The sequence below is a fragment of the Neoarius graeffei genome, chromosome 7 (assembly GCF_027579695.1).
Source record: "Neoarius graeffei isolate fNeoGra1 chromosome 7, fNeoGra1.pri, whole genome shotgun sequence".
In the NCBI taxonomy this organism is placed as follows: Eukaryota; Metazoa; Chordata; class Actinopteri; order Siluriformes; family Ariidae; genus Neoarius; species Neoarius graeffei.
In genome coordinates, this window is record NC_083575.1 from 36,177,850 (window position 1) to 36,190,281 (window position 12,432).

The following is a 12,432-nucleotide window of genomic DNA, read 5'->3' on the forward strand; positions in this document are numbered from 1 at the left end:
TCTAGCATTTTTCACAAACTGGGCGGCACGGTGGTGTAGTGGTTAGCACTGCCGCCTCACAGCAAGAAGGTTCTGGGTTCAAGCTCAGTGGCCAACAGAGGCCTTTCTGTGTAGAGTTTGCATGTTCTCCCCGTGTCTGCGTGGGTTTCCTCCGGGTGCTCCGGTTTCCCCCACAGTCCAAAGACATGCAAGTTAGGCTAATTGGTGGCTCTAAATTGACCATGAATGGTTGTATGTCTCTATTGCCCCTTTTCCACCAAAGCAGTTCCAGGGCTGGTTCGGGGCCAGTGCTTAGTTTGGAACCGGTTTTCTGTTTCCACTGACAAAGAACTGGCTCTGGGGCCAGAAAAACCGGTTCCAGGCTAGCACCAACTCTCTGCTGGGCCAGAGGAAAGAACCACTTACGTCAGCGGGGGGGGCGGAGTTGTTAAGACCAACAACAATAACAAGACCGCGAAAGATCGCCATTTTTAAGCGACGAGAAGCAGCAGCTGTACAAACGCGAAGTCATCCATTATTATTGTTGTTGTTGCTGCTGCTTCTTCCGTGTTGTTTTTGCTTCGATATTCGCGCCAAGGTTTATGCAAACGTAGCGACGTAACTGACGTATACAACGACGTAACTGACGTATACAGCGACGTAATGACGTGGCTTCCCTTAGCACCACGAGCTATGGAAAAGCAAACTGGTTCTCAGCTGGCTCGCAAGTTGAACGAGTTGTGAACCAGCACCAGCCCTGGCCCCGAACCAGCCCTGGAACTGATTTGGTGGAAAAGGGGTATATGTGTCAGCCCTGTGATGACCTGGCGACTTGTCCAGGGTGTACCCCGCCTTTCGCCCGTAGTCAGCTGGGATAGGCTCCAGCTTGCCTGCGACCCTGTAGAACAGGATAAAGCGGCTACAGATAATGGGTGGATGGATTTCTCACAAATTGCTCCTGTCATTTCGTGGGTTTGTTTACATTCTAAGCAGAAATGATTTTGTCAGACTTTTTGTATACAAGTTTTTATTTATTGAATTTGCAAAAAATAAAAATGCACTGTTTCTCAAAATTCAGTGAATGTGGATAGAATAAAACAATTACACTCAATCTCGTCATATATTGGGGCGATGTGGCTTGTGGGCTATCAGCTCATATACGACTCGATTTCGTGGAATAACTGTATTTTAAATATATACAGTGCTCAGCGTAAATTAGTACACCCCCTTTGAAAAGTAACATTTTAAACAATATCTCAATAAACACAAACAATTTCCAAAATGTTGAAAAGACAAAGTTTAATATAACATCTGTTTAACTTATAACGTGAAAGTAAGGTTAATGATATAACTTAGATTACACATTTTTCAGTTTTACTCAAATTTGGGTGGTGCAAAAATGAGTACACCCCACAACAAAAACTACTACATCTAGTACTTTGTATGGCCTCCATGATTTTTAATGACAGCACCAAGTCTTCTAGGCATGGAATGAACAAGTTGGCGACATTTTGCAACATCAGTCTTTTTCCATTCTTCAACAATGACCTCTTTTAGTGACTGGATGCTGGATGGAGAGTGATGCTCAACTTGTCTCTTCAGAATTCCCCATAGGTGTTCGATTGGGTTCAGATCAGGAGACATACTTGGCCACTGAATCACTTTCACCCTGTTCCTCTTCAGAAATCCAACAGTGGCCTTAGATGTGTGTTTAGGATCATTGTCATGATGGAAAAGTGCACAACGACCAAGGGCATGGAGTGATGGCAGCATCTTCTCTTTCAGTATAGAGCAATACATCTGACTCTGTGAATTCATGATGCCATCAGTGAAATGCAGCTCCCCGACACCAGCAGCACTCATGTAGCCCCACATAAGGACACTGCCACCACCATGTTTCACTGTAGGCACCATGCAGTTTTCTTTGTATTCCTCACCTTTGCGACGCCATACAGTTTTGAAGCCATCAGTTCCAAAAACATTTATCTTGGTCTCATCACTCCAGAGTATAGAGTCCCAGTAGTCTTCATCTTTGTCAGCATGGACCCTGGCAAACTGTAGGTGGGCTTTTTTGTGCCTGGGCTTTAGGAGAGGCTTCTTTCGTGGACGGCATCCATGCATGCCATTCCTCTGCAGTGTACGCCGTATTGTGTCACGGGAAATAGTCACCCCAGTTTGGCTTTCTACTTCTTTAGATAACTGCAGTGAACTTGCACGCCGATTTTGTTCAACCCTTCTCATCAGAAGACGCTCCTGTCGAGGTGTTAACTTCCGTGGACGACCTGGACGTCTCTGTGAGATGGTTGCAGTTCCATCTTTCTTAAATTTTTGTACCACTTTTGCTACAGTATTCTGACTGATATGTAAAGCTTTGCTGATCTTCTTGTAGCCTTCACCTTTGTGGTGGAAAGAAATTTTCTTTGGGGAATTCTGAAGAGACAAGTTGAGCATCACTCTCCATCCAGCATCCAGTCACTAAAAGAGGTCATTGTTGAAGAATGGAAAAAGATTGATGTTGTAAAATGTCACCAACTTGTTCATTCCATGCCTAGAAGACTTGGTGCTGTCATTAAAAATCATGGAGGCCATACAAAGTACTAGATGTAGTAGTTTTTGTTGTGGGGTGTACTCATTTTTGCACCACCCAAATTTGAGTAAAACTGAAAAAAATGTGTAATCTAAGTTTATATTATTAACCTTACTTTCATGTTATAAGTTAAACAGATGTTATATTAAACTTTGTCTTGTCAACATTTTGGAAATTGTTTGTGTTCATTGAGATATTGTTTAAAATGTTACTTTTCAAAGAGGGTGTACTCATTTACGCTCGGCACTGTAGCTACACCAGCAAACAAACAAACAAACAAACAAACCCCATTACCTAATAAAATAGCAATATATTATTCAGTTAAATTACAAATCAGGTTAGGACATGGACGTGCACATCTAAACCTTATGACCAAACTTACACTACCGTTCAAAAGTTTGGGGTCACCCAGACAATTTTGTGTTTTCCATGAAAAGTCACACTTTTATTTCCCACCATAAGTTGTAAAATGAATAGAAAATATAGTCAAGACATTTTTCTGGCCATTTTGAGCATTTAATCGACCCCACAAATGTGATGCTCCAGAAACTCAATCTGCTCAAAGGAAGGTCAGTTTTATAGCTTCTCTAAAGAGCTCAACTGTTTTCAGCTGTGCTAACATGATTGTACAAGGGTTTTCTAATCATCCATTAGCCTTCTGAGGCAATGAGCAAACACATTGTACCATTAGAACACTGGAGTGAGAGTTGCTGGAAATGGGCCTCTATACACCTATGGAGATATTGCACCAAAAACCAGATATTTGCAGCTAGAATAGTCATTTACCACATTAGCAATGTATAGAGTGTATTTCTGATTAGTTTAAAGTGATCTTCATTGAAAAGAACAGTGCTTTTCTTTCAAAAATAAGGACATTTCAAAGTGACCTCAAACTTTTGAACGGTAGTGTACATTATTGTTTTCCTCATTAGAGTGTATGCGCTCATCTACAAACACTTCCTGTATGCTAAACCGCACTAAAAGCCACTGTTATTAACTAATTATTTTACTTTGAGTAAACCCATATTCACCAAATAGAAATAAAATACAACCAACTCAAATCTAAAGACAGTATTTGCGTATTTTTAAGTGCCAATAAAGTCACGGGCACTGCCTGGACATACATGCATCCACGGACAGGACTAGCTTTCCCATAATCCCTTTCGGCTTCGCGCATGCTCCCTGCGTTATGTACCTTGAAGCATGTCAACAAATCCAAACGTGACCTCCTGCTGAAGCTGAGCTTTCGCGTCTGCAGTATGATCGGTAAGCCCGGACTCTAAATCAGCAGCTTAGTGGCGCTTTTCTGATCCTTTCTTGTCACCTTTGTGTTCGTCTGTGACATTAAACCGAACCGGGTCTGATAAAGCACAATATCATGCAGTTAACTTTCCACCTCCAAATAACTGTAGTACAGTGAAGTTAGTGATTTTTTATTTTCACTTGTTGTATTCACTGTGGAGGAGTGGGCTGAAAATGCGCTGACAGCAGCCCTCAAATGTCAGTTTAATAATAATCTGTTGGTAGTTCGAGGATTTGTGACGTTTTACAACGCGCAGCTCTCACTTCTCGCGAGATTTTCTCCCGGTGAGTAACGAGAAGAGAGCTGGTGCCACTCAAAGGCAAAGTGGGCGTGGCTGTACATACACGTATGCATGCCTACCTACACTACCGTTCAAAAGTTTGGGGTCACTTTGAAATGTCCTTATTTTTGAAAGAAAAGCACTGTTCTTTTCAATGAAGATCACTGTAAACTAATCAGAAATACACTCTATACATTGCTAATGTGGTAAATGACTATTCTAGCTGCAAATGTGTGGTTTTTGGTGCAATATCTCCATAGGTGTATAGAGGCCCATTTCCAGCAACTCTCACTCCAGTGTTCTAATGGTACAATGTGTTTGCTCATTGCCTCAGAAGGCTAATGGATGATGAGAAAACCCTTGTACAATCATGTTAGCACAGCTGAAAACAGTTTAGCTCTTTAGAGAAGCTATAAAACTGGGGGTGTCGTTGCTCAGGTGGATAAGGCGCCATACCATAAATCCGGGGACGGGCAATTCCATGTAAATGTCAACCTCACCATGCAAAAATAAAGCAACATGTAATACATCAAAACCACTCCCAGAGATATCACCTAGGCCTGTATTTTACAGATGTGAATAAGTTGAACCAATTTGTAACCAACCTAATATGTCACTGTCAGTCTTTCTTTCTTATAATGTAAACCCCAAGCTAAAATCAACTTTGACCATGTACAATTCTATATTATTGCCACAAGCCACAGAAATGTATGCTAAAATCCACAAAACAGCAAAACAATAGCCATCCTAAATATTATTTAAGAACTTTGATAGTTTTAGCTGATATTTAGAGAGTTTTTCAAAGGGTTATGGTGGTTAAATTGCTGATTTTCTAAACATATGCCATGTCTATTTCAGACGCGTCACATCCATAACGGAATTTCGTCACATCCATAACGCTGACTTTTCCTTCCGAAACTCTGCATGAAATACAAAATATTTTAAACAAAGATTTTTTAATATTCACCTTGGACCCCTCTATCAAATGGATATCTCCATTTCGACATTAGGTTTACGATTTCACAGAGTTTGATAAAAATGTACAGTCACCCAAGAAAAGTGATACTTTTTCTGTCACATCCATAACGCATCTTTTATTGGCGTTTTCTGGCATGCCCTAGATGTACTATGGGAATTGTTCTTGTTCTATCACTTCTCCAGTATGGTACAGCCTTAAAATATGCAACACCTGTTTAAATACTGGGAGACAATAAAACATGCACTGGGTCATTTGTTGCCATTTTGAGTTCAAGTGTCACGTCCATAACGCTGGAATTGCCCAGACCCGGGTTTGATTCCAGCCTGAAGTCATTTCCCAATCCCTCCCCATCTCTCTCTCCCGCTCATTTCCTGTCTCTACACTGTCCTATCCAATAATAAAGGTGAAAAAAGCCCAACAAAAATCTTTAAAAAAAAAAAAGAGAAACTATAAAACCGACCTTCCTTTGAGCAGATTGAGTTTCTGGAGCATCACATTTGTGGGGTCGATTAAATGCTCAAAATGGCCAGAAAAATGTCTTGACTATATTTTCTATTCATTTTACAACTTCTCATCTCATCTCATTATCTGTAGCCGCTTTATCCTTCTACAGGGTCGCAGGCAAGCTGGAGCCTATCCCAGCTGACTACGGGCGAAAGGCGGGGTACACCCTGGACAAGTCGCCAGGTCATCACAGGGCTGACACATAGACACAGACAACCATTCACACTCACATTCACACCTACGGTCAATTTAGAGTCACCAGTTAACCTAACCTGCATGTCTTTGGACTGTGGGGGAAACCGGAGCACCCGGAGGAAACCCACGCGGACACGGGGAGAACATGCAAACTCCACACAGAAAGGCCCTCGCCGGCCCCGGGGCTCGAACCCAGGACCTTCTTGCTGTGAGGCGACAGCGCTAACCACTACACCACCGTGCCGCCCCATTTTACAACTTATGGTGGGAAATAAAAGTGTGACTTTTCATGGAAAACACGAAATTGTCTGGGTGACCCCAAACTTTTGAACGGTAGTGTACAAATTTGAAATGTGGACATATTTAAGGGGTAGGTGCATGAGTTGTTTTGAAGTGCAAGCTGTACAGTATGTCCCAGAATGTGCAAAAATAAGTCACATGATGAAGATGGAAAAGAGTCATGACATGAATGTGTGAGAGAAAGAGAATATGTATAATGGGTTAAATAAATAGCCAAGCTGTGCAGTGTGTGCTGGAATGTGCAATAAAAGTTTACAGAATGAAGATGTATGACATGACCTTGAAATGTGCAAAATTGCAGTTCAGAGACAAAGTGCGTTAATGTTACAGGTTGGGAGTGTGAGGTTAGGGTTAGTGGGGGTCTCTGACCTTATTGATGAGGCCAGCTGCAGTGGGGAAAATGCTGGCCTTCTGGCATGAGGTTTTGGTTCTAATGGACCGCAACCTCCTACCAGAGGGGAGTGATCCAAAAAGTTTATGACTGGGTTGAGAGGGGTTGGCTACAATCCGTTCTGCTTTCCTCAGGGTCTTGGACTCGTACAGGTCCAGAAGAGACGGAAGGTTGCAGCCAATTGTCCTCTCGGCAGAGTGAATGATGCGCTGCAGTCTGCCCTTGTCCCTGGCAGTGGCATCAGTGTATCAGACGGTGATGGAGGAGGTGAGGATGGACTCGAAGATGGTGGTGTAAAAGTGCACCATCATTGTCTTTGTCAGATCAAACTTCTTCAGCTGCCGCAGAAAGTACATCCTCTGCTGTGCTTTCTTGGTGAGAGAGCAGCTATTCATCTCCAGAGATGGCTTTAAGGTGGTAAAGCACAAGGCACTCAAAGGGTTTCATAACCACAGAAGTCAGGGCAATGAGTCTGTAGTCATTTAATCCTGTGATCCTTGGCTTTTTGGGGATGGGGATAATGGTGGAGGCCTTGAAGCACGCTGGCACATGGCATGTCTCCAATGAGGTGTTGAAGATGTCTGTGAACACTGGAGACAGCTGATCAGCCCAGTGCTTCAGGGTAAATGGTGAGACACAGTCGAGATCTGCTGCTTTTCAGGCATTCAGCTTCTTAAAGAAGTTGTTGATGTCCCTTTCCAGAATGGAGAGAGTTGAGGCTTCGCAATGGTTGCTAGGATGCTACAAGTTTTAGTATCTGGTGTAAAAAAACCACAGTTGCTCGATTCTCAATCCTCCCTGCTATCATTTCCAGATAAATCATTCATAAAGGACCACAGAAACCCCTTTAAAGATCTGGGTATTACGTGTATTATATATGCGTTAGTTTACAATATGGCGAACACAGTCAACAAAAACACATCTGATGACTTGAGCGTCTCCTGAACTTCAAAACATCGCGAAATAACAGAAAATTGCGAGAAAAGTAATTTGCGAATCCAACCGAAATAAATCAGAGGAATTTACAAACCTTTCACAAAGTGATTACTGCAAACTCGAGCGTTCTTCGACTCCGCTCCCTTCCATGACAGCGAAAGGTTCAAGAGCCACCTTTCTCATCGTCTTTTGGTGTAAAATCCTTCGCTCTTTCACCCTTTATCACTTCATGGGAAACCCAGAAGAAACTTTTATCAGTTTCACAGTTTCTTTGATTCTAACAGCCCAAATGATGCAAGCGTAGGGCATTTTAACGACAAGTAAGGTGCCTCAGCAATAGGAACGCTTTGTGAACAGTGAGCTTAGCTGACCACCACTTCATGTCTTGCATATCTAATGAGGCGGATGTGACGTTGGATGCAACCCAGCAATTGTACCCGACTAAAAATTAGCTTGAACTTGGAAAAAAAAAATTTGCAGCCCACTAATGGGCCATGGCTCAGTGGTTGAGAAACACTGCTCTACATGATTTGCCATTTCTTTGTAAACACACATGAAGTGGTCTCTCCCACTCGTGATGAATTCGTGTTAACACACCTGGTGTTATGCATGGACAGGTAATCGCACTTTGAATGTGTTCCTTTAAATGATCTTTGTGTTGTAGCTATAGTGATCTCAGTACGTTCTGCTTATGTTAATGGCATTCTGAAAGTCTATCTGAGGAAATAATATAAACTGTATGAAAAATTTTAGAAGGCATTTTGCTAAAAAGTGTTAATTTCCCTTATATGTATGTATGTATGCGTGCGTGCGTGTGTACAAACATACATGCACACGCACCGATCTGCCATAACATTAAAACAACCTGCATAATATTGTGCAGGTCTCCCTTGTGTCACCAAAACCGAGGCATGGACTCCACAAGACCTCTGAAGGTGTACTGTGGTATCTGGCATTAACATGTTGGCAGCAGATCCTTTAAGTCCTGTAAGTTGCGAGGTGAAGCCTCCATGGATTGGATTTATTTGTGCAGCACATCCCACAGATGCTCGATCAGATTGTGATCTGGGGATTTTGAAAGCCAAATCAACACATTGAACTCTTTTGTAAATGTTCCTCAAATCTTTCTTGAACAATTTCTGCAGTTTTGTAGGCTGCATTATCCTGCTGAACAAGGCCACTGCCATTAGGAACTACTGTTGCCATGAAGGACTGTACTTAGTCTGAAGCAGTGTTTAGGTCGGTAGCATGTGACTAAGTAACATCCACATGAATGTCAGGACCCAAGGTTTCTCAGCAGAACATTGCCCAGAGCATCACACTGCTTCCACTGTCTTGCCTTCTTTCCATAGTGTATCCTGATGCCATGTCTTCCCCAGGTAAGCAAAGCACACACACCTGGCCATCCACATGATGTAAAAGAAAATCCGATTCATCAGACCAGGCCACCTTCTTTCATTTCTCCATGGTCCAGTTCTGATGCTCACATGCCCATTGTAGGTGCTTTGTGTGGTGGACAGGGCTCAGCATGGACACTCTGACTGGTCTGCGTCTACGCAGCAAGCACTGTGTGACACTTTTCTATCATAGCCAGCATTAACTTTTTCAGCAATTTATCCTGCAGTTGCTCTTCTGTGGGATTGGACCAAACGGGCTAGCCTTTGTTCCCCACATGCAAAATTGAGCTTGCCAGGAACACCATACAAGACCTTCCATTCTGGAGATTCTCTGACCCAGGCATCTAGCCATCGCAACTTGGCTGTTGTCAAAGTAACTCAGATCTTTACGCTTTCCCATTTTTCCTGCTTCTAACACATCAACTTTTGAGAATTAACTGTTCACTTGCTGCTTAATATATCCCACCCCTTGACAGGTGCCATTTTAACACAGTAATCAATGTTAAATCATTAATTTTCTTTTGTTACAGACATGTAAAAGTTTTTTCCTTTACCTGACACATTTCGACGGTGTAACTTCTGTCTTCATCAGAGGGTCACCCGGATGTTGGTGTGTGACATGCTTTTGTAATCAGCTGATGTTGTGTGCCCTCCCTGTCAATGTTGACAGGGAGGGCACACCTCCGTAACATCAGCTGATTACAAAAGCACGTCACACACCAACATCTGGGTGACCCTCTGATGAAGACAGAAGTTACACCGTTGAAACATTTACATGTCTGTAACAAAAGAAAATTAATGATTTGATTTAATAAGACGACATAATGAACGTGGCACATCTAATAATCAATGTTCTTCACTTCATCTGTTGGTGGTTTTAATTTTAAGTGTCTAGGTTCCCTTTACTGGCACTAAGCATCTAAAACATGTTCCAGCATGACCGTGATCCTGTGCACCATGTGAGGTCCATGAAGACATGGTGTACCATGATTGGTGTTGTTGAAGAACTCAAATTGCCTGCACTGATTCCTGACCTCAACCCCACTGAACACCTTTGGGATGAATTGGAATGCACCAGGCCTCCTCACTGACATCAGTGCCCAACCTCTTGTGCCTGTGATTGTGAATGAGAAAAAAGTTCCCACCGCCATGGTCCAGAATCTAGCGGAAAGTCTTTTCAGAAGAGTGGAGGCTCAATATCAATGCCCATGGTTTTGGAATGGCATATTCAGTGTGCAGGTGCCCACATACTTTTGGCCATATAGTGTACATCTGTACTGAGGTGGGTCTATGAAACTTATTTTACAGTTAAAGGGACCCTTGGCTGCAAAATGTTTCAGATCTCCTGTTATGTATACACATTATTCAGATGATGCCATCACTTGGTGGTCTCTTGTCCCTCCTTTGCTCTCCCATTCCTAAAAACCTGGATATGCCATGATGGAAAGAACTATTGAGCTTGCGTAATAGACCGGGGTAGTAGCTTCCATGTTTTTACAATGTCTTTGCAGAGCATTTAGGGGTTATTTTATTTATTTATTTATTTATTTTTTAAATGTACACCTTTATGACAATGCTTATCAAATCAATAAATCATTAATTCATTCTTAGTGAAAATATCTGTAATGTAGTCAAATGTATCCATTCATTCATCCATCCACCCATCCATTATCTATAGCCGCTTATCCTGTTCTACAGGGTCGCAGGCAAGCTGGAGCCTATCCCAGCTGACTATGGGTGAGAGGCGGGGTACACCCTGGACAAGTCGCCAGGTCATCGCAGGGCTAACACAGAGACAAACAACCATTCACACTCACATTCACACCTACGGTCAATTTAGAGCCACCAGTTAGCCTAACCTGCATGTCTTTGGACTGTGGGGGAAACCGGAGCACCCGGAGGAAACCCACGCAGACACGGGGAGAACATGCAAACTCCACACAGAAAGGCCCTCGCCAGCCGCTGGGCTCGAACCCAGACCTTCTTGCTGTGAGGCGACAGTGCTAACCACTACACCACCGTGCTGCCCCAAATGTATCTACTATTTCCTATAGAGATCTTGCAGTCACGTGACCGGAAAGTACACAACCGCCATCTTGTCGGTCAAAAACACCGCTGAATACTGCTGCACTCGTGTACAGAATGGATCAATTTCAACCGACGGACTACACGGCTCATTTTTCTAATGAACAGATAACTAGATATATGTCTAAAATAAACGATCTACAGATTAGTGACCCTTATGGCTTTCCGGACGGAGTTTTCACGACCGGATTTTGAACTGCCAGCAGAATACCCGGACGTGTATAATTACCTCATTAACTTTCCCTCGCTGTTCAGTGGTGAAGCACTGCGTGCTTATAAATCTCTGGACAGTTATCTTTACAGAAATTCAGGATTTGTCAGCGACTCAGATGTGGCATCTTGTAAACAAGAATCCTCATTGGATGGGTAAGTCACTTAAGTATTACTAGTACTGATACTAGATGCACTGACCAGCCGATTATAGAATAGAATAAGGTAATTCCAGTTGTAATTCCAAATCGTCCGTCTTGTTTACATGGATCTGGCGTTGGAGAGGTAGAGGCTTGGCAGTGGAGGTTTGAGTGGCTGTTTTCTGAGCTTAGTCAACAGGCCGGCTCAACAGCCTCGCTTTTGCTTCCGCTCCCGGCGCTGCCTCCTTCGCTTTGCTTCCGATAACAATCCACGGAGACCCCGCTGGTCTCGCTGTCTTGTCCGGAATGTTTTTTCTCGTCCGGAATGTTGTGCATGCGATGGAAATCGCTACAAACCGTCATTTTCTGCTGGAAACCAATGTCCAGTAAGTCCATACGGTTGTAGTGGATATTGAAGTCCGGGACAGACGAACAACACGCAAAAATACACACAAAAAACATAAAAAATGTGCACAGGTAGGGAGAGCTTGTAGCCGCAGCCGTTGTAGTAGAATTGTATATAGTGGGGTTTTCCAGAAGAAAAGGTAGAAGTAAAAGCAGAAGTAGAAGTAGAAGGCGGAATATGGCGTTTGACCGACAAGATGGCGTCTGTCACAATCTGTATCGGCTGTGACGTCACATGCAAGTGCTCCATTATAGCATTACAGTAGACTAAATCTGTGATTAGTAAACCTATTTCTTGGTCTCATCTCATCTCATTATCTCTAGCCGCTTTATCCTTCTACAGGGTCGCAGGCAAGCTGGAGCCTATCCCAGCTGACTACGGGCGAAAGGCGGGGTACACCCTGGACAAGTCGCCAGGTCATCACAAGGCTGACACATAGGTGGGGTTTACATTAGACCGTATCAGCGGATCATCAGATTAACGTTTTTAAAACGATTAACATGCACACAGCAACACCAATACACGATTCGCCTGCACACAGCAACGCCAATACACGGATACGCTCGGCTCCGCAGGCATCCTGCGCTCCAAATCACTCCGCCCTGAACAGCGAGTGCCCTCTGGAGGGTGCGCACTCCGGCCCTGCGCAGCTCACAGAGCGCGCGAGTGGAGCGCACAAGCAGTGATTTGGGACTGAGCCGCTGTGTGTGTGATCTCAGTGCATATCACTTACCACTTGC

General features: G+C 43.3%; 1 protein-coding gene across 1 annotated transcript in view; it reads left to right on the forward strand.

The window, feature by feature from the left end:
• The first annotated feature begins 3,762 nt into the window (after positions 1 to 3,762).
• Positions 3,763 to 12,432, forward strand: part of prkn (parkin RBR E3 ubiquitin protein ligase) — a 308,907-nt gene continuing 300,237 nt past the window's right edge. Inside the window, exon 1 of the mRNA XM_060924648.1 lies at positions 3,763 to 3,832. Coding sequence (XP_060780631.1) covers positions 3,826 to 3,832 — 7 coding nt within the window. The 5' untranslated portion in view covers positions 3,763 to 3,825. The remainder of the gene's footprint in view (positions 3,833 to 12,432) is intronic.